Source organism: Paroedura picta, chromosome 3 (genome assembly GCF_049243985.1).
Source record: "Paroedura picta isolate Pp20150507F chromosome 3, Ppicta_v3.0, whole genome shotgun sequence".
Taxonomy (NCBI): Eukaryota; Metazoa; Chordata; class Lepidosauria; order Squamata; family Gekkonidae; genus Paroedura; species Paroedura picta.
In genome coordinates this window covers 126,148,712-126,175,033 of record NC_135371.1, presented here as the reverse complement: position 1 = coordinate 126,175,033, position 26,322 = coordinate 126,148,712, and the positions used below count along the sequence as shown (strand labels likewise).

Below are 26,322 nucleotides of genomic sequence, written 5' to 3'. Positions count from 1 at the left end.
GGAAGAAAAATACAAAATGCAGCATCTAATTTGATAGATCTGTGCCCTTTTGAGGACCAGTTAATGTGGGGGATTTTTTAAAGTACATTTCCTTTTAAAAGCTCTTTAAAAAGAAAACACATTCAATTTGGTAGAAACATGAGATCAGTTTATCAATGAGTTTGTTTCTTCAATCTCAGTTCCCTATGCCAAGAATCTATGTTTTTCTCATAAAGGATAACTGATTAAAGATAAAATTTGCAGAGAAGACCATCTCTCTGGTAACTAGTCATCTAAACTTAGAATGTGGAGACTGAAAGACATGGGAGATGTTCTAATTGGGCATTTTCATGTGGAATCACATAGACCACAAGATAGCTCGGGAACCAGTTGATTTGATAATTAGAGCTTCTTAACCCTCCTCATATCAAAATGCTGCTATCGCATACTTGTCTTTTTAGTTTACTGTTGCACCATCTTTTTCTGCTTAGAAATCATTTACCTACTTCAGCTCAATAGAATGTATTCAAAACAGCAATTAACACAAGCTTTGCACTTCTCCAATCCTCTAGCAACCAGTGTCTCCAGGGAAAGTATTTCAGTTTTTTCCTCAATGGATTTTTACACGAACTAAAGGTGTGACGTGATTTCTACCAACTCACTTTGCCTGCAGAAGCCCCTCAATCTGCATCTCATGTGGTTGCTGGGAGTGCCCCATTCCTCCAACAGCAACATTTCAGTGAGCAGGAGGGGACAGGAGGCATGTGTATTTTGTTCCATTGACATAGATACCCTGTAAGAGCTGAAGATCTGGTATGGATCCAGCCCTATATACTTATATAATGCCTTATTATTATTCAGGGTCTCAGAGCACTTAAAATATTCACAAAGCAAGTAGCCTAAACTTTTCCTGTGAAAGTTCAGAAACTGATTTTTGCTCCTGAAAGATTACAGTTTAATATAGGAAATGACCTTTTAAATGAGAGGATATTTATCTTTCCAAAATTTCAACAAAATGAACACCATAGGGTCAAAACTCAAGACCTATACTCATTAAGTGCATTAAAAATAAATTTCCCCCTTATAGATGAAAGTATTCATGCAAATCTTTGTTTTGGTATTCAACTGTAGAGATTTTGGCATCTAAAGACACAATTTCAGGAATATTACTACATTTGAAGAAAGCAACTGAGAACACACAGTGGTATTAATAAGTCCTAACAGAATTGTAAACAGTGAAAAGAAACATACTCCTGTTCCCCACATTTCCAGCACATTCCAAAGACCTAGGCAAAACAAAAACAAAAAACGTACAACTTCAAATGCAAATTAAATTGAGGGAACACCCAACAGTTTCACATCCAACAATTTCACATCCTGAGAAAAGACACACGGTATTATGCATATAGTCCTTTCCTACTTTTCCCAAGTACCCATACAGAGCAACTATAAAAAAAATGTATTTATGAGTGGCCAACTGAGCAGCTACATAACCTACAAACTGGATTGCTGGCTACAACAGTTAAGATGATGAAGCCTACTGTGATCTGATCCCTTGAAGAAAACATGATACCAAGCCTCTACTGCAAAATGATTGAATAAGAGGTACACTAATAGCATGCAATTTATTACTGCCATGGACCGGCAAAATAAAGCACACACAACTTCCTTTAAATGACAGCTTTTAGAGCCGCTGAAAACCACTCCAAATGGTATTAAGAAAATAAAAGGACCCCTGCTAGAGAAGACCAATGATCCATTTAGTCCAGCATCCAGTCTCACTCAGTAGCCAGCCAGTTCCTCAGGAGGGCCAACAACAGGGCATAGAGGCCAACATCTTCCCCCTTTCAATCCCTTTCCTAATAATTTATACCACAAAGAATGTTGTAGCATACTGGATTGACACTTCCATTGAGCTAGCACTAAGACCCCAAGAAAAGTTTTTTCCTCTCAGCCTCAGCAAGTTCAGACCCCATTAACTTATACTTGAAGTTGGAAATTTTTGATTCAATTTACATCACCTTACACTTACCAAAACTGAGCCCCATTTGTCATGCTGTCACCTACTCACCCAAGTTTATGAAAATCCCTCTGGAGCTCTTCACAGTCAGCCTTACTACCTGAAGAAGTCATGGCTTACAGTCAGCCTTTGTTTTTACCATCCTGTACAGTTTAGAGGAAGAGTTGGTTCGTATATGCCGCTTTTCTCTACCCGAAGGAGTCTCAAAGCGGCTTACATTCACCTTCCCATTCCTCTCCCCACAACAGACACCATGTGAGGTGGGTGAGGCTGAGAGAGCCCTGATATCACTGCTCGGTCAAAACAGCTTTATCAGTGTCGTGGCAAGCCCAAGGTCACCCAGCACTCCTCACCACAACACTACATTTAGTGTCATATGCAAACGTATTCACTACACCAAGTTCCAGATAGTTTATGAATAAATTGAATAGTACCAGCCCATCCAATTCTTGTGGAGACCTACTGCTTACTTCCCTCCATTGTGGAACTGTCCATTTATTCCTACTCTTTGCTTTCTGTCATTTAACCCATTTTTAATCTTTAAGAGCAGCGGTCCCCAACCTTTTTGAGGTTGAGGACCACCTCCGGGGGTGGGGGAGAGCCGGTGGCCCTGGCGCCGCACACGCGTGGCAGCTGTGTGCAAATGTGGCCTGGCGAGCTTCTTGCTGTGGGGAGGGGAGAGGCAGGCATGGCTGCCAGCGGCCCGGTACCAAGGCCTTCACGGCCCGATACTGGGCCGTGAACTGAAGGTTGACAACCCCCGCTTAAGAGAACCAGATAAGAGAATCTTATCCCATGATTGCTAAGTTTACTCAGGAGTCTTTGGTGAGGTACCGTGTCAAAAGCCTTTTGAAAGTCTAAGTATATAATCAGGTCACCTTTGTCTACATGATTGTTCACTTAAAACTAAAACAAATCCATACATGTCAGAAATCAGCATTTTTCCAGTGCAATGACTATAAAATCTTGACAACCAGAGAGAAGAAATATTTATTTTAAAGTATTATGAATTTGCCCTGCCAAAATGCCACTACAGATACATCTGAGATGGATAAGCAAAAGAAAACAGTTCTCCGGCTAAAATTAAATGAGGAGACATATGATAAGCTAAGATTATGGGACAAACTCTGTGCACTAACATCTGCTTTCTGGATTATACTACCACATTATTTATCTGCTGAGGGAAGAGACAGACAAGTTTTCTGGCTGGTGTTCCAAAGGAAGAAAAAAATGACACAATAATACCCTGTGGTTACATCAGTCAAAATATAGGGGACACATTGGGAAAAACAAGGAAGTTTGGGGGGGGGAGTTCTGTCTGGTGTTCCAAAGGGGAGGGGAGGGGAGGGGGAATGACACCATAACACTCAAGGATTACATCAGTCGAAATATAAGAGACAGTACAAAACGAAAATTGCTTGTAGAATTCTGGCACTAGAACTGCCTATCATGCGCTCAAGCAGTGGTCTTCAGCTGCTTCAGACCCACTTGTAATCACCAAGCAACAGCATGGAACCTACAGAACAGCAAACATGTGACACAGTCACACGGGAAGTGGAGATGGAGCTTTAGTTATGACCTCACTAGTGTCAAGGTCAGGGCCAAAAGAACTGATAGAAATCAAAAGCCAAGCACTTGTTCTAAAGGTATCCCCTGTGCAAGCACCGAGTCATGTCTGACCCTTGGGATGACGCCCTCCAGCGTTTTCATGGCAGACTCAATATGGGGTGGTTTGCCAGTGCCTTCCCCAGTCATTACCGTTTACCCCCCAGCAAGCTGGGTCCTCATTTTACCGACCTCGGAAGGATGGAAGGCTGAGTCAACCTTGAGTCGGCTGCTGGGATTGAACTCCCAGCCTCATGGGCAAAGCTTTCAGACAGCTGCCTTACCACTCTGCGCCACAAGAGGCTCTTGCAAGCACTTGTTCTACAAGTGCAAAATAAGCCAATGCAAAAGCTCTTCACAATCTCACCCACTGCCCTGCTCACAACATTCCTGTACAGATTTCCACAATTATGAAAACCTAACAAAACCACATGAAACAGAAGTATGACTGTTGTTGGTTTAATACTTAAATGTTACTTAATATTTAATACTGAAATATTTTGGCTTAAGCCCCCACTAAACGATCAACATCGTAACTTTCCCAGCTAGAAAATGATATAATAACAGTCCACTCCTGGGCCCTCTTAATTGGGAACAATCTCTATTGATCTCAGGGACTTAACTGTATGCAATAATTACAATGCCAGTTCACCAAAATTGAAAAGGGCACACTACAGACTATATCTGAAAACCAGATATTAATTATTTTCTTTCATCATCCCACTTACTTTGTCAATATGTGGGTGCCAGTACTCATCATGAGTTGTCTTGGCATCAGAGCTGTTTATTCTGGAGAAGAAGGTTGGCTTAGTCAAATATATGGAAGAGGAGCTGATGCCAAATGTGAGAGCTATTTTTTGCTGAATTCGCTGTCTTAGTTCACTGCAAAGGAGAAGATAGCACCTTTTCAGACTCAGACATTGTACAATGAACCAGGACCTAGCAACAGTTCCTCCATTTGCAAATAATAATGTATGGCATGTGTATAACACTTTATAGAATATAACACACCTTTTATAAAGAAATCTAGTGAAATCTGAAGTGGAAATTTCCTGGTACAGTTCAGTTGCTTACAGTGTAATCCTTAGTACACTTTCATGGGTATATGCACCACTGAACAGATCCAAGTAGTAGTTAACCAATGATCCTCAATGTAGAATTGCCCATGGGGAGCCCTGACAATGGGCTCATATTTCCACCACTGTAGTTTCCTGTCTTAAATATCCTTTTAAAATTAAAGTAAATATTAAAATTAAAATTCAAGCACAACACATCCTTGGTAACTATTCCGCAACCTTTCTCCTTACCTTACGTAAAAAAGAGAAAGGCTGACAGAGGAGTCAGAACTCCACCTCCATGAAGTAGTGACCAAGTTCACTAACTCACTATACCACAAAAACCAAAACAAGGAAGAGTCCTTATGTAACAATCTGTAGTTTTGGAAGAACCATTTGAATGTCTTAAATTTCACTGAAAAGTATCTCAAAGAAATGAAGTTTTAGAGCAAATTCAAAGGTGAAGAACAGCAGAACAGTTTATTATAGAACTAGCAAGAAAGCCCATTGCCACCAGGAATTCAATGGGTGCTAGGACCCAGGGGACACCAGCAGGCACAGATCTCTCTTTCTTTCTCTCAGCAGGAGCCATAGGAGGTAATCAGGGATGTTTGTAGCAGGGAATTAGGGCTCGTTTGGGTGGCTCTCTCTGTCTCTCTCCCTCGCAGTAGGAGCCATAGCAGGTAATCAGGGCTGGTTTGCGGTTTGGCAGGGCTCTCTGTATCTCCCTCTCTCACATGCTGGTTCCTGCAGCGACTGAGAGCAAAGTGGCTAGCATCCACGGAGGGAGATGTAGGAGTAGGGCCAGTCAGGGTGCGGTCAGCTGCAGGCTATACCCTGACTGGCCCTATTCCAACTCAGACAGCCAGGACACTCTCCACCCCCAGGGCTGTTTCACAAATATTGCCTTTAATAAATCTATTGAGGGTGTTCAATCTGCTTTCTATAGGCAAATTGCAGGGGTTCCCAATTGTGTCTCCTACCATGTAATTTGCGCAGTATTTGGCCACATTAGGGTAGAGACAAGGGCCTGGATACCTACTTTTGAATTTTGGGTCAGACTATTTTTTAGAATACAAAATGGCAGCCTTTTAACTTGTCTGAAAAGTGACCCTCTTAAATTTTGATGGTTCCAGGCTATTGAACAAAAATTAGTCTCCATTGGCATCGATCTGAACTCCCTACTACCTCTGGAAGAAAAATGTATCTTCCGGATTATTAAACAGAGAATATTAGACCACGAGCAGCAGGAACTCATACCTACCCAGCCTCGAGTCTGCTCACCAGCATTCTTTGGCATCACTATGCAGAGAAATATTATGCCTACATATTTGCATCTTCTTGATGTCCCACCCCTGAGAAGAGCTTTTCTCCTGGCACAAATGAATGCTTTCCCCTCAAAGGTATTAGAGGGGAATATCCCATATGATATCCACCATATCCCATACCATGCGAGACTCTGTCTGTGTGGTTCTGGCTGCCCTGACTCTGTCTCACACATTTTGTTAGATTGCCCTTTATATGAGCAGTGTCGGGATGACAGCTTTGTTGCTTTGCTGGGAAACAAGCCTTCTGTAAGTAAATCTATGACCTTGCAATTTCTGCTTTCTGACAAAGACCCAGAGGTAACCATTTTAGTTGCCAGAGTTTTAACTAAGATGCTTTTATAATATGCTGCTTACCTTGTGTTTTATCTTTTATAGTTTATTTAATCATTTTAAGATCTGTTTAGTTATATAACCCCATGGACTATTTTATTATTTTGTTGAAATTTTAAACTCTATTTTTATATGTCTTATACATATTTGCTGCCAATAAAAGGTTACTGACTGAAATATTAAGAACAATGGATAAGGAATATAAACATCTCTCCATAAGGTGAGGTTTGGGGGTTGTGTTTGTTTGCCCATTTGGTTTAATTCAGTTTGCATCTCTGTCACAGGTACATATGATATGTGTGACAGTTACTATATGATAGCTTTCTATAATTAATTTTTCTAGATTATACAATACAAGTTTTTGAGCAGGACACGCCTACATAAATTCTCTGCATAAAGAACCTCAGCCAACTGCATTAAACTCTTCAACTATCTTCGACTTTACCCTTTGGTTCAAATTCTGATCTAATAAAACTTTACTACTGATCTGCAACAATAAAGCTAGTGGTGGTGACAGCATTCCAGTTGAACTATTCAAAATCTTAAAAGACGATGCAGTAAAAGTGATACACTCAATATGCCAGCAAATAGGTGAATATGCCAGCAAATTTGGAAAACTCAACAATGGCCACAGGATTGGAAAAGGTCAGTTTACATTCCAATCCCAAAGAAGGGCAATACCAAAGAATGTTCAAACTACCGCACCATTGCACTCATTTCTCATGCTAGCAAAGTTATGCACAAAATCCTACAAGCTAGGCTCCAGCAATATGTGGACCGAGAACTTCCAGAAATACAGGCAGAATTTTGAAGAGGCAGAGGAAGTAGAGATCAAATTGCCAACATACGCTGGATCATGGAGAAAGCTAGGGAGTTCCAGAAGAACATCTACTTCTGCTTCATGGACTATGCTAAAGCCTTTGATTGTGTGGAGCACAACAAATTGTGGCAAGTTCTTAAAGAGATGGGAATATCAGAGCATCTTATTTGTCTCTTGAGAAACTTGAGAAATGCAGGTCAAGAAGCAACAGTTGGTTCAAAATTGAGAAAGGAGTTCGACAAGGCTGTATACTGTCGCCTTGCCTATTTAACTTGTATGCGGAGCACATCATGAGAAAGGCGGGATTAGAGGAGTCACAAATTGGGATCAAGATTGCAGGGAGAAATATCAACAACCTCAGATATTCAGATGATACCACTCTAATGGCAGAAAGCGAAGAGGAACTAAAGAGCCTGTTGATGCGGGTGAAGGAAGAGAGTGCAAAAGTTGGCTTGAAACTCAACATCAAGAAAACAAAGATCATGGCATCCGGCCCTCTCAACTCCTGGCAAATAGATGAGGAAGAAATGTGACAGATTTTATTTTCCTGGGCTCCAAGATCACTGCAAATGGGGACTGCAGCAAAGAAATTAAAAGACGCTTGCTCCTGGGGAGGAAAGCTATGGCAAATCTAGACAGCATCCTAAAAAGCAGAGACATCACCCTGCCAACAAAAGTGTGTTTAGTCAAGGCTATGGTATTCCCAGTTGCAATATATGGCTGTGAAAGTTGGACCATAAGGAAGGCCGAGAGTCAAAGAATTGAGGCTTTTGAACTCTGGAGAAGACTCTTGCGAGTCCCTTGGACTGCAAGGTGAACAAACCGGTCAGTCCTAGAGGAGATCAGCCCTGCCTGCTCCTTAGAAGGCCAGATCCTGAAGATGAAACTCAAATACTTTGGCCACCTCATGAGAAGGGAGGACTCCCTGGAGAAGAGCCTAATGCTGGGAGCAATTGAGGGCAAAAGAAGAAGGGGACGACAGAATGAGGTGGCTGGATGGAGTCCATGGAATGGTAGAGGACAGGAAGGCCTGGAGGATCATTGTCCATGGGGTCGCGATGGGTTGGACACAACTTCGCACCTAGCAACAACAACAACTGATCTGCAAATCACTCAAAACAGAAAGAACCGCAGACATTTAATAAATGGAAAGAAAAACCTCTGTCCCAGGCTGCTAATCACATCTGTCCTCCATCCCGTCCCGCTCTGCTAACGAGCTGGCCAGCCCCCGCCCACTCCACTTGATCCGGCTGCGAGTTGCTCCAGAGTCCGAGAGGCCCAAAGCCACCTTAAGTGGCATGAGCTCGGGGGGGGGGGGCTATATATATATATATAACATTCAACGTCATCTCCCTCCTACCCCCCCCACCGCCAGCACCCCAGGGTCAGTGCCAATTATCAGAATATAGTTGTTCTTCAGTATATTCTCAGAGGCAAATATAGATGTAGCTGTAAATGTAGAGGGGCCCCTAGATCTTCCACACCCTGGCCTCAACCAAAGACTGGTCAAGGCCAGACAAACGTCCCATGGGCCAGGAACCACCAACAAATAAGGTGATAGGTAGTCCCTCAGATATGTATCATAACCCCTATAACATTCTTTAGGCTTCAAGAAGGCCCACAAGTGGCACAGTCATGCAGACTATGGTTGGGAAGCATAACTGTGTACATGCCCACCTGGGCCCCTTCCCTTCCCAGCCCCTCCAGGCCCATCACTGGCCATTTTGAGAGGGGGGAGGAGGTCGACATGACCATATATTGTCATATCACCCAATAAATGTTTAACAACATTTTAAAATATATTTAAAATTAATTAGCTCCCACCCATTTGGGAAACCCTTCCAGGGCCGTCAAGAACCCCCAGGGTTTCACAAAAGCCTGCTTGAGAAAGCCTGTATTAGAGGGTTGAGGGAAGAAAAAAGAGAAGTTAAAATTGTAGCGGTTTCTTACCTATACAAATGAAAATCTTCTTCTGAAAATATGTCAGGGATTTTATCCCCAAAATACCTGAAGATAGACAAGTAAAAAACTAAGCCATACCATGTGGAAAATGCAATTTAAATCTCTGCATCAGTCAGCACTTACAGTCTCTTTGCAAATAATATAAATGTACCCAGATTACAGCTCATAACATGATTTTAAAAATCAATAATTCTAAAATGACAATTGTAAAAATTAATGTAGCCATTAAAGAAGGATACCATAGTGCTGCTATTGAGTATTAGCAGAGATGATCACAATTAAAAAAAACTGCACAAACTGATTTCCTTCCCTTATTAAAGAAAGGGACTAACTATGCTAGAAAACTAGAAAAAATCTAATGCCTGGGTAGGGAGCAAGACTTTTACTGTTCTGTTGAAGGCTCAACTTGTTAATAAAATTTTATGTGACAGATACCACATAATTTTTGGCAAAGGCAGATAAATATACCTTTTTTCCAGACATTAACCTCTGTCTCTCTTTACAAATATCCATCACATGCTAAGTAGCTAAATCATTGAAATCAGCAGTACCTAAGGACACAGAGTCTAAGAGGCATTACCACATTACCTGTACATGTTAACAAAATGTTTTCCCAAAGAAAGAGCTCCAGAGTGCAAATCCAGAATTGAAGCCTGGGGGGGGGGGGACATCAAACAGAAAGAAACAGAAATCAGAAAAATAACAAATATATAAGGTTGCTTACTTTTCTCTAAAATAATAATTTCTATTTGTAGGCTAGATCATTGTTCCTTGGTATCCTAGGTATTACATGAAGTATAAAAGCTTACTGTCAATACTTTATTTCTTGATGACCAAAAAAAAAAATTGTTCATCTTTGCATCTCCACCATTACATCAATGTACCTAATTCTCAACTTGGCCAAATCTGTGGATACTTAAATCTGGAGACTGGAACCCATGAACAGACAAAATAGATTTTTCTACAATCCTGAAAAACACCCCACATGTTAACCCACCTCCCCCAATAGAAACAGTACCTGTCATCTGTGGCCATTGCTAGACAATCACACACTACTGCTACCCTTTAAAGACTTGGCTTCTGTTAGTAAAAGATGGGTCTTTCCCATAGCTGTTTTGGTCTTTGAGAGAGAACTAATTAGGGCCAGGTCTTGGAGCAACAGCCGGGTATCTTGATATTATGTGACTAACATTACTCACCTATGACTGGCTGCTTGCTACTGTTCAACAGCAGCAAATTCACAAAAGAGAGAATGGTGGAGTGGTTACAGTTTCGGACTAGGATATGGGAGACTCACATTCAACCATCACTCTAGGGTTAGGCGCTCGGCCGTTGGTGCCTAAAGCCACCAGTGCTGTGGTGCAGGGGGGGAGAGGAGGCGGGGAGGCAACGCACTGGCAGGCGCACACACATCACTCTGCCTTGGAAACTCATTAGATAACGTTGGGCCAGTGACACAATCTCAGACTAACCTACTTCACCTGGCTGTTGTGAAAATCAAACAAACCAGAGGAGAAAGAAGGGTATACAATTTACTACACAAATTATACACATAATTGAAGATGGGGGGAGCTGATGAAAGGGCTGGTTGGTGGGTCAGAAAGGGAGACAGCAGTAGGAACAGTTGAGGATATGGGGTTCCCACGAGGAGGGAAAGAGAAAATAGTGTGGGGATTTGGACACAGAGGAAACCAAGGTGCCCCCACAAGTTACTGCTAGTTCCACATTGCAACTAGGGTTGGTGGCCAGTGCTGCATACCTGGAGCTAGTTTTCCTGTACAGAGGGGAAGGGGAAGGAGGTAAAACTGAATAAAGGTAGGTTAGTTGGTTGGTGGGAAGCAGGAAAAGGGCCTTTGAGGGAAGAGAAAGAGTAGTGGGGGGAGGAAAATTAGATCTTCAAATTCTTTACCCTTGTTTTCTTGTAAATTCTAACCAAACTAAATTTAACATCTATTTTATAGATACTGGCTCTTGCATCTACAGCTGCCTTCAACAACTTGATTTTCTGAGTTGAAGAGTATCCATACATTCTCCCCAAAAGTTCATATTACTTTTAACTTCTCTCTTATTCCAAAACTAATAGAATTAAAAAGAAAAAAGAAAAAGCTTTTATTCTGACTATAAAGATGGTGATTCACACAGTATATTTACCTTCTGGTTTTGAGTCTACAGATTTCAATGATTATCAAGTTTTGCCACTTAAAGTTAAGGAGATCACTTTCTCTTTAAAATCAAAATTTAGATTGTTTTTTCCATTGCTCTACATGCATTACAAGCCACAGATTCCCTTAATTTTCAAAATGCACCATCTGACTCCCATAGCCACCATCACGATCATCAATTCAATATGTGCCTTTTGAAATCACTCCAACATGAACCTGAGTGCTCTGAGCTGATTGCCCTTGGTGTAAAAATTCAACCAAAACTGAGAAAGATACTGATGGTGGCCAGCCAAGTTCATTTTTTATTACTGGAAACGACCTCTATGGCTATGTCTTCCACTCAGCTACTATCGTACCTATAGAGACCTCTGTCCTTGCCAGCTGAATGCAGCAACAGGTAATAATAACAAAACCTCCCATGCACAGACAAGAAACATTGCTTCTCACCACATCTAAATTTAAAGCATGTTTGAAGCTAATTTGAATAAAACTAGTCAAGGGCATCTTATCTTGTTTTGATTCCTACCTTTTGTTCAGTTCTGAATTTCTCACTGGACTATTTAGATCCTTAGTCAATAGGTTTGCTATCCTTCACAGAAAAGAAAAGCCTCATTCATTTGATTCCTTAAATTAATCTTTGGAACAACAATACAGTTCTCCAATATAACCTTGATAAAGATGTACAGGCAATTTCAGACATCTTGGAGACTCAGGAAACTGCCAAGGTTCACTATGAAATCATTCCAGACCATCTCACCACTATACACATATAGAGCTAAAAACTGTCTCCTCTATAAGCTAGAGATAGGTCAGATCATAGGTTTCATACAGAACTATCTCAAAGCATTTATTGTAGAAGAAGATCACACACTTAACATAAACATTTCTATGTCAGAGCCAATAACAATGGCAATAAATCGAAATTAAGTATTCTTTTAAAGGAGAATAAACATTAGGAAGGAGAAGAAAAGACCACAGATTTAATGATAAAGAAAGGCAAACAGGTAACAAGATCACTTTTGGGAAACTTCAGGATTAAAGCTCAAGCCTATGCAATCTCATAAACCCCCCCCCCAATTGAACACAGTATTCAAGGCAGATGTAATGAAAGAATGCTTGACTTAACCAAAATGAGAAGCATTCTAATTGTTCAGTCCTGACATTCAAGGACCCCAAATCCCCTCAATGTAAATAACAAAGCAGTCTGTACTTCTAAATCCCTTCAGTACAACTCCTATGCAGTGGTACCATTTCACATAGCCACTTAATCTCCATTTTACCAGACACTGCCATGTTTTCTCTTGGCATATAATAATTGGAAATAAAATTCTTATTTCTAGAAGCAAACCAAGAGAACCTTGGTTCTAGTTTTATACAATTATTTGGAAGAAAGACACAGAATGTTTGCCAATTATAGGAGAAGCTGTGGGTTTTTTGCACCCTGCTTTTTACTACCCAAAGGCTTCTCAGAGTAGTTTATGATTGCCTACTGTAGACCAGGCCAAGGCGACTGCATGTGGAGGAATGGGGAAATCAAACCTGGTTCTCCAGATTAGAGGCTGTTGCTCTTAACCACTACACCAAGCTGGCTCTCACATAAAAGATGGAAGAACTTGCAGAAGGCATCTCATCCCCCCTCACTATTTTCTCTTTTTCTTTCCTGAAAGCTTACTCCTTTTCCTGCTCTTCCTTCTTTCTCTCCAATATGCTGCTTTTTAAGTTATTAGTTCTAAGCAGATTGCTAACATACAAAGTTAGATATTAACTGAATGGTTGCAAAAATATCATAGATGGCATACAATTTTTCAAGAGTAATTGGTCTGCTAATATATATTCTTCTAATAAAAGAAGTAGTCTCCATATGATCTATTAAAAGATATCTAGGCTCAGAAGAGTAATTGCATTCAAAGGTTATTTGATACAGGGTATCTACACTCCCTGCACCACAGCTGCATACTCTATCAGAGTATGGTATCGTAAGATACCTCCCTCAGAAAGCTTTATATGGTAAGGCATTGAGGCACACCAACATAAAGGCATGCCTAGAGCAATAAACAGTCAATTACAAGTAGTAATTGGGAAGCTCTCCAAGGAGAAAACAGATGTATTAGAACAAACACGTAATGCTCTACAGATTGTATTGTTACAATAATGCTTAAACAGACATTTCTTAATCATTCCCATGACTTCCTGTCCGGTAATTGAATAAAAGGAGTTAAAGGGAGTCCAAAGAATTCTGCAGATGGAATGTAGGAATTTAAGAAGAGTTGAATTCAAGGACTACCCTATTTTATCAATCCATATACCAGCCCAAATGTGGATGGTTCTAAGATTGTGTTAAGTACAGGTGTTATGGGACACCAAAAATGACCGTTAAAATTGTTAAGAACTATGTAAACAAGTGTTGGAGGGGTGGTAACAGAGGGGGCTTCTCTTTTTAAACGTGGTGGAAACGTGAAAAAGTTTATAAGCTTTGGGCAAAAGTTTATACCATTGTGTAGTACAGCTGCACTTTCTACGCCAAAGGTCAACTGGACAGAACACAAGATGCAGCAAGCCTCGATATGAGACCCCCTTAAGAAGACCGGGGAAGGGAAAGGAGAAGCAGTGGCTGAATTTTTTTCTCTTTTTTTCTTTTCTTCTGTAGGCACATAGGCAATATAATCGTAAGTGCCGGAAATACAAAACAGGGTTTCTCTCCCCCTCTATTTCTTCTTTATTAGTGTATTGCCATAGGGCCAAAGCTCATACTGTTTTGCAAGGAATGTTTGATATTAAGCATTTAATTCAAATTTGAAAATATACCTGTCAGGATGGCTCTTAGAATGTGACAAGTATGAAATGTTTTATAGATGTATGTGACACCAAAAGGGACTGTAAAAATTACTAAAAACTATGCTAACAAACGTTCAAAATGTGGTAACAAAGTAGGCTTCTTTTCCTATATATGGCGGTAATGTGAAAAAGCTTATAAGTTTGGGGCTGAATCTGTATTACTGAATATATCTCCGTAGTGACTCCCAGTCTAAACTTAAGGCATGACTAAAGGGAGGCATTTAATCAAGGAGGTGTAAATGTGGCCAATGAAGACTTTATTTTACCATTTTTTGTATTAACAGCTTATGCTTATATAACTTATACTTATATAACAAGTGTTGGAGGGGTGGTAACAGAGTGGGCTTCTCTTCTTAAACGCGGTGGAAACGTGAAAAAGTTTATAGGTTTTGGGCAAAAGTTTATACCACTGTGTAGTTAATGTGGGGTCTTATATTTTCAAGTGAAGACTATATTTTACTATTCTCTGTTTTAATAACTTACAGTGTCTCTATTCTATATTTCTATCTTTATGAAAATAAAAAATATATTAATTTTAAAAAATCCATATACCAGCCCCATATAAGCTTTGCGTGGTCATCTAAGCATTAAACAGTTTGATGGCAGCCGGGATATACTGAGCTTCAGATGAATAAAAGTTACAGCAGATAATATTTAATGTTACGATAGCCAGTCTTTTAACATGAGCAGCTTGAACTGACCAAGTTCCTCTCTGGTCAAACCAAACAACAAGTATTTAAAACAGGGGATCTCTTCAATATCATTGCCATGAATTTTCCACTTGTGGTATAGCTGAGATTTCTCCTAAAAAAACAATAACCTTAGATTTTTTATAGTTATCAGGTATTCTCCCAGACAATAAGAGGCAAAAGCTTCTAGAAGACCATTTATGCACTGGGAACTTCACTGCCCCAGCTCTCATGCAGGAGTACAAATTGGGGGTGGATGAGGTGCACCGAGCCAAATGCTCCCCCATGTGGGTGCAGGAAGAGGTGGGGCAACCTGCCACTATTAAAACTCCACCTTTCAGCCTGGCATGAAACCTCCAGTGCATAAACGGTCGAAGAGAGGCCAGTACTGATGTTCTTGATAGGAGAACTGTATCATCAGCAAAAAGTAGGACAGAAATTTAAATGTTAGCAATGGATGGAGAATACTAGGTCTGGACAGTGACAGCAGAAATCATATTATTGATATACAAGTTAAACAATAAAAGGGCCAACATACATCTTTGGGTACTCCCTGCTGTAGGAAAATTATGTTGGAAAGTTGCCACCTAACCCAGGCTTTCTCAACCAGGGTTTTGTGAAACCCTGAAGTTGCTTGACGACCCTGGAAGGGGTTTCCGAATATGTCAGAGTTAATTAATTTTTAATAAATCTTTAAAATTGCTAAAAATGTATTGGGTGATATGACCATGTATAGTCATGTCAACCTGCCCCCACCTTCCAAAACAGCCAATGATAGTCCTGAAGGAGGTGAGACGGGGAGGGGCCGTGGGTGGGCATGTACACAGCTATGCTTCCCAAACACATTCTGCACAAATGGTTCAGGGGTTTCTCAATGGTCGAGAAAGGCTGGCCTAACCCATAGAGGGCTTGTGCAATGAGAGTAGAATACAAAATCTCAATCAAAGCCAACATTCTTTTGTGAACTGATGTTAGTTTTAATCTGTGCCACCATGGGGTGGGGGGTATGGTATCAAAAGCCGCTTTCAAGTCCTCGAGGATAGTAGCAAGAATCACCTGACTCCTGGGTATAAATTTATTAAGAACTGTAATGTCAGAAGTTGATCATCCATAACAGACCCTCACCTAAAGCCAGCCAGCCCGCTTCCAAGAATTTAATTTTTCTCCAACCTGTCCATGAATCAGTAATGAGTGTGAAACTTCCTGGCTATTGATAAAAGGCTAATTGGCCTGTAGTGAGAGGGGCCTGCTTTGTCTCCCTTCTTATAAAATGACATTATGATAGCATGTCTCCAACCAAGTGGCATAACTCCTGTCACATTTATCTGGGTGATAGTTGCCAATATAGCCTTCCACCTGGGTACTCATTTTACCGACCTCGAAAGGATGGAAGGCTGAGTCAACCTTGAGCCATGTCGCTGCCTTACCACTCTGTGCCACAAGAGTCTCTCTCTCTCTCTCTCTCTCTCTCTCTCTCTCTCTGTGTATGTTTGTATGTATGTATGTATATATATATACACATACATACATACACACATACACACAGAGTATTTGCTGGTGTATAAGACTACTTTTTCCCCCTGAAAAGCATGCCTCCAAGTGGTGGGGTCGTCCTATACGCTGGGTGCACTTCAGTTGGGATAGACATAGCTGCCCATAGTACTGTAATGTAATGTAACAAATTCTATATTTTGAGTGGAAATGTTGGGGGTCATCTTATATGCCCAGTCGTCTTATACGATGGCAAATACGGTGTGTGTGTTTGTGTGTGTATAAAAGTCAAATACAAAACATACAGTTATTATACATACAATGCCTATGTGATTATACTTCCGGAAACTACTTCACAACCTACCTTCAATAAATGTAATACTGTAATTATCAATGCATTCCTGTTGAACACTCTATAAACACAAGCATTATAAAAATGTATTTTTATAATTAAAATTGTAAATTGTAAATTTATAATTATAATTGTAAATAAGTTATTCAGTGAAACTGAGAACCAAACCCCATCAAATATTACATTTTACAAAAATGACTACTTTTGAGTATCAATTTGGCTCACAGCTCCAACAAATCTCACATGGAGAACCCCACCTTACAATCTCAAAGTTAAGCAAGGTCTAAAAGAAATCCCAATATTTTCATCAGATACACATCACTCTGCAGAACAGGTGCAACACAGGTTCAATTCATCAACTGACACTTAAAGGGATATGCCAATTCAACCCCCATTGGCTCTGTCAATAGTTGTATTGTTCACAATCCAAAGATCTGTTAATGAGGCATCTTTAATACCATTTCTGATTCTCGAAAGATCCTCTGTAGCACCGATTTTCAGATTTTTTAATCCCATATCTTTAAAATCCCTTCAAGAGACTTGCTAAATGACAATTTTCAATGTGGGCATTGCTGTTTGGAAACTGATGTTGGAAATTTCTGAATATACACATCCAATTAGTAATTTCAAAATTGTTATCAACACATTTATCAATTGTCTGCCTGGGATTAAATGTCTGCATGATATATTGGAATCTCGTCCTCTGAAAATCTGTGTCATAGGAATGCATTGACTAAATTACAATATTACATTTATTGAAGGATATTATGGTTTAAGGAGTAGCCACTGATGAAAACATGCATCTTTGAAAACGAGAGTAAGATCCGGGACCTTGTTCTGGCAGACTCCGTTGCACGATTTTGTAGTGAATACATGGACTAGTGAATTTTAATTAAATGGAACTTTTAGGTCAATCCTAATACAATCATAGAGTTGGAAGGGGCCATACAGGCCATCTAGTCCAACCCCCTGCTCAACGCAGGATTAGCCCTAAGCATCCTAAAGCATCCAAGAAAAGTGTGTATCCAACCTTTGCTTGAAGAATTCCAGTGAGGGGGAGCTCACCACCTCCTTATGAAGCCTATTCCACTGCTGAACTACTGCTGAAAATTCTTTTCCTGACTAGGGGCAAAGCCCGTTGTCTCCAAGAATACAACGGGCGCTAGAGCTTGGCAGTGGGAAGAGGAAGGGGAGGAGTTGTCCAGTCTGTAAGGGCATGGGGTTGTCATGTGTGTTGTGTGGGAGGTTGTGATGGCATGGTGGCAAATGAAGCCATGGGTATGGAGATATGGGTGTCAAGAACCTGTGATGTGGAATGTTCATTGATTGTGGGAGAGGACTGACCTTTGGGAATTGTGGCATAGTGGTTACAGATGAGCTTTCCAGAGCCATGTCTTCAGATATGTGAAGGGAAAATCAGACTGGAGACTCTTCTTAGGGGAAGATTACATGGCAACCAATTCCCCCCAGTTCTGCGTCATTTCCCTTCTTGTGTGAATTAGGCCACATTCACCGAAATGCCCCTCTGCCCTAATACACATGGGGTAGTCACAGTACACAGGTGTCCACCCTGTTCCTTCTGTCTCCCATATTTTCACAGTTGGTAAAATGTTATATGCCCACATGCTTCTTTCATGGTTACAGATTTTTGTACCCTATTGCTTACTACCCAAAGGAGTCTCAAAGCGGTTTACAAACACCTTTTCCATTTGTCTCTCCACAATAGTCAACCTGTGAGGTATGTAGGGTTGTGAGAGATCTGAGAGAACTGGGAATGGGCCACAGTGACCCAGCAGGCCTCAGGTGTCTCAAAGCATTTTCCAATCGTCTTCCCCTTCTCTCCCCATAGCAGACTCCCCATGAGGGAGGTGGAGTAGCGAGCCTCACAGGGAAGCTGGCAACCCTAAGAGGAAGACTGTCTGTGTACAGCAGTCTTGACCTTAGTAAGGTTTGTAATACTGTTTTTTTATTTGCCCAGCCAAGGTTATTTGCCAGTTACTATTTCAGTTACGATGTGTCTCCAGACATTTACTTGTTCTCTATTTAGTTTCAGGCTGTAAATATTTATTTAGATCTTCCTGCACTTTCCAGACTCACAGGACTTATGCTGGTCTGCCTGTCTGCGCCCCAGAATACAAACGGTTGCTGATAAGGGCTGGCCATAACCCATAGGCCAGGAGGGACACTCCTGCACCACTCCCTACCAACTGCAGGCAAAAATGGCTCATTTGAAGGCTGGACTCTGAAGCATTGTACGATTTTGAAGTCCCACCTCCAAACCTCCAGGAATATTTCCAACCTAGGGGTAGCCAACCTACAGGTGTGGCCTGGAGAGCTCCTGGAATTACAGCTCACTTACAGAGTATAAAGATCAGCTCCCCAGGCAGAAAGGGCTACTTTGGAGAGGATTGTGGTAGAGAAGAAACATTTAAGGCTTCCCACACAGGTTGTTGTTGAATTGAAAGACTTGAGGCCTACTGCACAGGGTTGTTGTGCAGATGAAACAGGAGACAAAAGAGCCAGCTTCCTCTGCAGAATAACGCTGTGCAGTGGCCTCAAATCTGCAGAGAGTTGCAAAGAAGAAAGACACATGGCTTGGCTGTGTCTAACCCCTGGCCAGAGCGGTATTTTAAGTGAGAAGGGGCTTTTCTGTGGCCTCCCTGTCAGCCAACTGTTTGGCAGAAGGGGAAAGTCCCCCCCCCCTCAAAAGGAAGGCCCTCAGGCTCCCCTGCGTTGCTCTTGGAAAGGCCTCCTTCCCTCAGTCAGGGCCTGTCAGAGGTTCCTTCACAGCAGGCCTGAAGGGGGGGAGGGGGAGCACTCTGCAGCCTCCTGCCAGCTCTGTCAGGGTTCTGAGGGAAGTTACAGTTGGACTTGACAGTTAGGACAGCCTTGGGGCGAATAGCCTTTGTTCTCATCCCCCTTTGCAGCCCTACTGACTGCCTCTCCCTTTGGTGGTCAGGAGCAGACTGGCAGCCAGACTGGGCTGGGTGAATGGAATTTTGGTCTGTCCTGGTGAGGGGCCAATAGGAAGGTACTTTGCGCGCCTCCCCATTGGCTGCTTGGCCCTGGATGGACACTCGGAGGGCCCAATCAGGAGCCGCTTTGCGGCTCCTGATTGGGCCCTCTGAGTTTTTATCCTGGACAGGGCCCGCCCTATCCTGGACAGGGCCCGCATCTTCGTCGCTCTCCTCTGCACCCTTTCCATTTTATCAACGTCCTTCTTGAAGTGAGGCCTCCAGAACTGCACACAGTACTCCAGGTGTGGTCTGACTATGACATCTTGTGATTTTGATGTGATGCCTCTGTTGATACAGCCCAAAATGGCATTTGCCTTTTTTACCGCTGCATCACACTGCCTGCTCATGTTTAGTTTACAATCCACAAGTACCCCAAGGTCTCGTTCACACACAGTGCTACCTAGAAGCGTATCCCCCATCCAGTAGGCAAGCTTTTCATTTTTCTGACCCAGATGCAGAACTTCACACTTATCTTTATTAAATTGCATCTTGTTCTCATTTGCCCATTTTTCCATTGTGTTCAGATCTCGTTGAACTCTGTCTCTATCTTCCGGAGTATTTGCCAGTCCTCCCAATTTGGTGTCATCTGCAAACTTGATGAGTAGTCCCTCCACCCCCTCATCTAGATCATTAATAAATATGTTAAAAAGTACCGGGCCGAGCACCGAGCCCTGAGGTACCCCGCTACTCACCTCTCTCCAGTCTGATGAAACACCATTGACGACAACTCTTTGAGTGTGGTTCTCTAACCCCACCTAACTATCTGAAAATCCAGATTGCAGTCCTTCAACTTATCCATCAGAACATCATGGGGAACCTTGTCAAAAGCTTTACTAAAATCCAAGTAAATGACATCAACCGAATTTCCCCGATCCAGCAAACCTGTTACTTGGTCAAAAAAGGAAACTAGGTTGGTCTGGCAGGACCTGTTGGAGACAAATCCATGCTGACTTCCTTGGATCACCAAATTGTCCTCCAGATGTTTGCAGATCGCTCCCTTTAATATCTGCTCCATTATCTTCCCCACAACAGAGGTCAGACTCACTGGTCTGTAGTTTCCCGGGTCATCCTTCCTCCCTTTTTTGAAGATCGGAATAACATTTGCTCTCTTCCAGTCCTCCGGGACATCTCCAGTCCTTAAAGAGGTTCCGAAGATGATGGACAAGGGCTGTGCAAGTTCTCTGGAAAGTTCTTTGAGTACTCTCAGGTGCATTTCATCTGGACCAGGGGATTTGAACTCATCCAGTGCAGCTAAATGCCTCTCGACAACCTCTCTATCCATGTTAACCTGCCACCAGATATCCAGATATGTTTCCTACTAGGCTTGCCAGCGCCAGGTTGGAAATTCCAGGAGATTTGAGGGTACAGCACCAGGAAGATAAGGTAGCAGAGTCTGTCATTATTTCCCTCCCCTCTTCCAATACCAAACTCACCAGCTTCTATGCCTCAAATCTCTAGGAATGTCCTAACCTGCAGCCGGCAATCCTATCTCCTTCCACCCAACAGCCAACCTACCGTTTTCCACCCCACTCTCTTAAGCTTTCGTCTCACCACCCCAAGCAGCTTCAATCTAGGAAAACTGTGGTCCAGTCGTATGATGCCAGCCACCAGACATGGCCCCCTTGTATGTTAGGATCTTGTGGGGTGGCACCCCCCCCCCCACATTTCCCTCCCCACACTATTTCCTCTTTCCCTCCTCTTGTCAAGTCCCATAATTTCTCCTCTTTCCCTGCCTCCCTCTCAAGCTCTTCACCCACCTGCCCTTTTTCGGCCTCCCATCTTTAGCTGTATTTATTATTTATTCACTTCATTTATTCCTCACCTTTCCCCACAGTGGGGACTAAAGAAACGTAAACTATTATCTTCCTTTTATTCACACAACAACCCCATGAGATTGGTTAGACTGAAGGTAAGTGGCTTTCAACCAGTGAGCTTCCACAGCAAGATGGGGGTTTGAACTTAGGTTTCCCAGACCTTGCTCTGAAGCTCTAACTACTACACTGGTTTTCATAGTAAGAAGCAGCAGCCCAGTTTGAATCATGCACATCAGGGAATGCCTTCCCAAACCCTCTTTAGATTCCACAACAAAATCTCAAGGCATTTCCCACCCTGGAGCTGGAAACCCTAGTCACTCCTAGCCCCAATAAGTTCTCCTCTCAAAGGCTAAAAATAGGCCTGGAAAGGGCCACGCCTTCCTCTCACATCTCTTATGACAGGACGAAGGCTGGAATACTTTTAACACTGAGGGAATCCATTGTTTAATGCAACAGGTGTTTCTTTTAGCATTTACAAGATTTTTAAACCCCCACTCAATGCATTTTTCTTAGATTTTATATTTTTCTGCAAATCTTTTCAAGTTTGTAGAAAGATCAGTCTTGCCGATTTTTTAACTCCGCACTTGGATTTAAGTATTCAAAGATTGTCCACTTTGCTAATAGAATATAAGGTAAAATACCACAAAATAGGACTTTAAAAGGTTGTATTCAAAAATTAAGTGGAATGAATAGAACAATTCAAGACACAACATTCACAAGCAGCCTAAAGTTTTTGTGGAAACAAGGAAGACAGAAAGCTAGAAAAAACAGAGCTTTAACAACCAAAAAGACTATCACATGTCTGGACTGAAAAATCCACTATGGGACATGGGTAAAGAAGAATGAGGCATTCCTTTTCTTGGAGGTGTTTGCATCAAGATGTGTCTTGTATCTCTTTCCCTCCCTCATTCTCCTCCCCAAAGCATATTATAAAGCAAAATCTGAAGAATCTTGCCTGGACACTGGAAGAATGTAAAAGGTAACAGGACACTGCTCACCCCTCCGTCCGATCCTCCCAGGGAAATGCCCTTCTCTGCTATTCTATGGGGGAAAAAACAATGTTAAATCAGAACACAGTTTTAGCACAGCTTCCTGTTTATTTGTACATGGAAAGTAAGAACTGCTGGTATTGATACTTACAGAATATAAGTGGGAGAAAACTGTATCTAAGCGAGTCAGCACTACTGTTTTTGTTAGTTCTGACAGCTGCATTTGACATGGTGGGTCATGAACTTTTACTCCAACACTGAGCAGAAGTGGTAAAAGGGGGAGTAGCTCTTAAATGGCTACAATCCTTCCTACAAGGATGGGGACAAAGGGTATTGCTAGGGGAAAGAAGCTCCCAGCAAAAGGCCCTGGTAAGTGGGGTCATACAGGAAGCTATTCTCTCCCCAATGCTATTTAATTAATGTATTTATTGTATTTCATTCCATTTATATGCTGCCCTCCCTTGCAGCTCAGGGCAGTTTAGTGAAAATTCTTGGTACAATACAAGGAAATGTCATCACTGAGAACATATAATATTTCTAACAGTAGAACTCATAACAACTGAATATTTAACATTTAATATTATAACATTGTAACTTCATAACTCAACAACTGTATATTGTTTACTGTGCTATGATTGGACACTTTCATCAGCAAGACATAGTTGGTGGTGAGAGGGGCCTCTGGGCTCTGGTTGGCAGAGTTGATTCATGGGCCTCGATCGAAAGCTTGGTGGAAGAGCTCCATTTTGCAGGCCCTATGGAACCGCTATGTGCTCTCTCACCCAGTTGATCCAGAGTTTTGGGCTGGATTGTCACCAGTATGCAGATGACACCTAGCTATTTCTGCTGATGGACAGCCATTCCTCTGCCCCCCCCCCCAGTTTTGTTGACCAGACGTTTGAAGGCTGTGGTGGACTGGCTCAAGTGGTCTGCTGAAGCTGAAACCAGCTAACACTGTGGTCCTCTGGCTGGGTCAGCATGACAAAGGGGAAGTGGTGCAACTCCCAGCTCTTGATGGGGTCACATTGACATCTTCAAGTATGCTCAAGAATTTGGATGTAACTCGGATACCTTCCTGTCTATGGAGCCCCAGATCATAAATATTGCTTGCCAGGTGTTTTATCATCTCTATGAGGCATGACAACTCAGATCCCATCTGCCAGCATCTATGATTCAAGCAACAGTGACCCCCCAGGCTAGACTACTGTAATTCATTTTATGCAGGGCTCCCTCTGACGTTGCTTCAGAAACTGTAACTGGTCCAGAATACAGCAGCTTGGGTCCTTACTTGGACCCAATAGAGAGCACATATTCAATCTGTGTTCTCACAACTGCACTGGCTTCAGATTGGAAACTGGATTAGGTTCACAGTTTTGGTATTAACCTTCAAAGCCCTCAATGGACTGGGACCCTCATGTCTTCGGAACCATCTCTCCCAGTACTCCCCCACCCAAATAATGCTAATATTTAGCAACCAAAATTTGCTCAGGGTTCCCAGCCCCAAAGAGATGAAATTGGCCTCAACCAAAGCCAGGGCATTTTGGGCCCTGGCCGCAGCCCGGTGAAACACTGACAGATGACATTAGGGACCTATTGAACCTTACGCAGTCTATCGGGATCTACGCGGGCCTACCCTTGTTGTTGACCCGGAAACTTCAGCTGATACAGAATGCAGCCGCCAGGGTCCTTACTAGGACTTCTTGGAGGGCCCACATTCAGCCAGTATTGAGACAACTACACTGGCTACTGGTCTGCTTTCGGATCAAGTTCAAGGTTCTGGTTTTAACCTTCAAGGCTATACGCGGTTTGGGTCCTACCTATCTGAGGGACTACTTGTCTGCCTATGCCTCCCTCAGGGCTCTTTGCTCTGTGGGTAGGAATTTGCTGGCTGTCCTGGGCCCCTAGGATATCTGCCTGGCCTTGACCAGGGCCAGGGGCTTTTTGGACTTGGCCCCAGCCTGGTGGAATGAGCTCCCGGAAAAGCTAAGGACCTTGACGGAGCTGTCTAGGTTCCGCAGGACCTGTAAGACGCAGCTCTTCCACCAGGCATTTGATTGAGGCTGGAGAAGGGTTGACCAGACTTTTGATCAGGGATCCCACCCTATCCGAGCATCCCAGGAGTATGATTACAACTTAGATCTGAATAACATTTTGGCTGGATTCAGTAGAGTTGGGGTAGATTATTTTCCGCCATCTTGCTTGTGGGATATTATGTCTATTGTATTGTTGTTTTAATGGGCTCTTGTGACATATTGTTTTATGTATTTTAATTGCTTGCTGTCTCAAGGCGACAAAAATCCTGAGAGGTGGGATACAAATCCAAACATTAATTAATTGATTGATTGATTGATTGATTGATTGACTGGTTCCACTGGGACTGCAAGACAGAACTATTCCATCAGGCCTGTGGTTGAGGCTATAGTTAACACTGAAAGGACGCTGGCCTCCCTGTTCAAAAGTCTACCTGTAGGTAACATCTGAAGCACTCCTCAGGCAGAAATACATCTTAATAATTTATAAGAGGTGGAGGTTATGGGGATTTCAAACTGGACTAGTATAATTTTAAAAGTAGATCTTAAATTTGTATTGTATTTAATTACTTTGTATTCAATTTTTGTAAGCCACCTTGAGCCCTTTTGGGGTATGGTAGGGTAAAAGTCAAATAATAAAAGATTTTTTTTAAGTCCAATTCCACTGACATCATAGGGAGAAAAGCAGGACATGCATATACAATAACTAAAGAGAAGAAATTCTTGTTAATAGGGACACAGAATATATAAAACTCAGCTTTAACCTGATCATTTCTAGACGGGGCTACTGGAAAAGTCTGAATAACTAGCATTTCTTAAGTTCAGAAGCTTGAGATACGTAAGTAAAGCTCATCTAGAAATTCTCAAATACTTGTCTGATGGAGCGCAAGAGCCTATCCAGAAAAAGGGATAGCTGTTACTGTAAAAACAATTGTACTGCCAAAAATTAGGCTGAATGAGAGACTATGTACAGTAGTGAAATCTTCCATGTTTTGCTTACTCCAGAGTACTCCTAATGTACAAACATAAGGAAAAGCCACTTTTGAAGAAGTTAGTGTGAGGTAATAGCAATGCTAGGTAAAAACAAATCATTCTCTGCCACCGCTATGTGGAAAGTGGAACGCACATAAAACAGCAAAATATAAGTTTCAGAAAGGTAAAAATAACACCTCTCAACTGTTAATAAAGACCATTTAAATTCAAAAAAATGAAATTTACCTACGGATTCTCTCAGCTTCCACTCTGCTGATAACGGCATCTGTTATACCTCTTCCACACTTTCGAGGAGTACACCCTGGAACAAAAAAAAGAAAAAAAGAAAAAAGAGAAAGATTTATTTACCCCTTACTTGCCTTCTGTGTCACAGTCCTACTTGCCCTTTATCTTCCTGGCTGTTATTGTACTTTCAGAACAAGGAACTTGTTTATTTTCCTTTCACTGGATTTAGCAGTCTAAAGGCTGTGCATGTTTAAAACAGTTTGTCAGGTGCACAAAAATCCTATAGGATCAAAATTGGTAGACAAAAGAAGAATCAAACAGCATGTTCTTGGGTGTATTTTCACACATATATTTGTACAGATAAGTACACTGCAGTTGTAAGAACTAGGAAGCAGCACTACTTGGAGGACTGGCGAGAGGCATGGATCCAGAAATGGGCAGGAGCTAACTCCCAACTCACTCCTAAAGAGCACTAAGCAGTATTAGACCTGACCAATAGCCAAATTAGGCATACTAGATACTGCACACAGCTAACCAAACTGCCAAGCTGGCAGGGGCTCATTGTAGTCCATTGACATCTGGAGAGCCATAGTTTGGCCACCCCTGCCATAGCAAAACATTGAATT

General features: G+C 41.9%; 1 protein-coding gene across 6 annotated transcripts in view; it reads right to left on the bottom strand.

The window, feature by feature from the left end:
- OGFOD3 (2-oxoglutarate and iron dependent oxygenase domain containing 3) overlaps positions 1-26,322 on the bottom strand; it is a 40,137-nt gene that overhangs the window by 10,368 nt on the left and 3,447 nt on the right. For 5 of the 6 annotated variants that reach the window (XM_077327621.1, XM_077327622.1, XM_077327625.1 and 2 more), the window contains 5 exons: positions 25,697-25,772; positions 22,458-22,500; positions 9,688-9,752; positions 9,088-9,144; positions 4,333-4,486 (listed from right to left, as the gene is read on the bottom strand). In XM_077327621.1, coding sequence (XP_077183736.1) covers positions 4,333-4,486; positions 9,088-9,144; positions 9,688-9,752; positions 22,458-22,500; positions 25,697-25,772 — 395 coding nt within the window. Of the gene's footprint in view, positions 1-3; positions 3,516-4,332; positions 4,487-9,087; positions 9,145-9,687; positions 9,753-22,457; positions 22,501-25,696; positions 25,773-26,322 lie in introns of those variants that run through there. The other variant, XM_077327626.1, reaches the window with a different exon arrangement.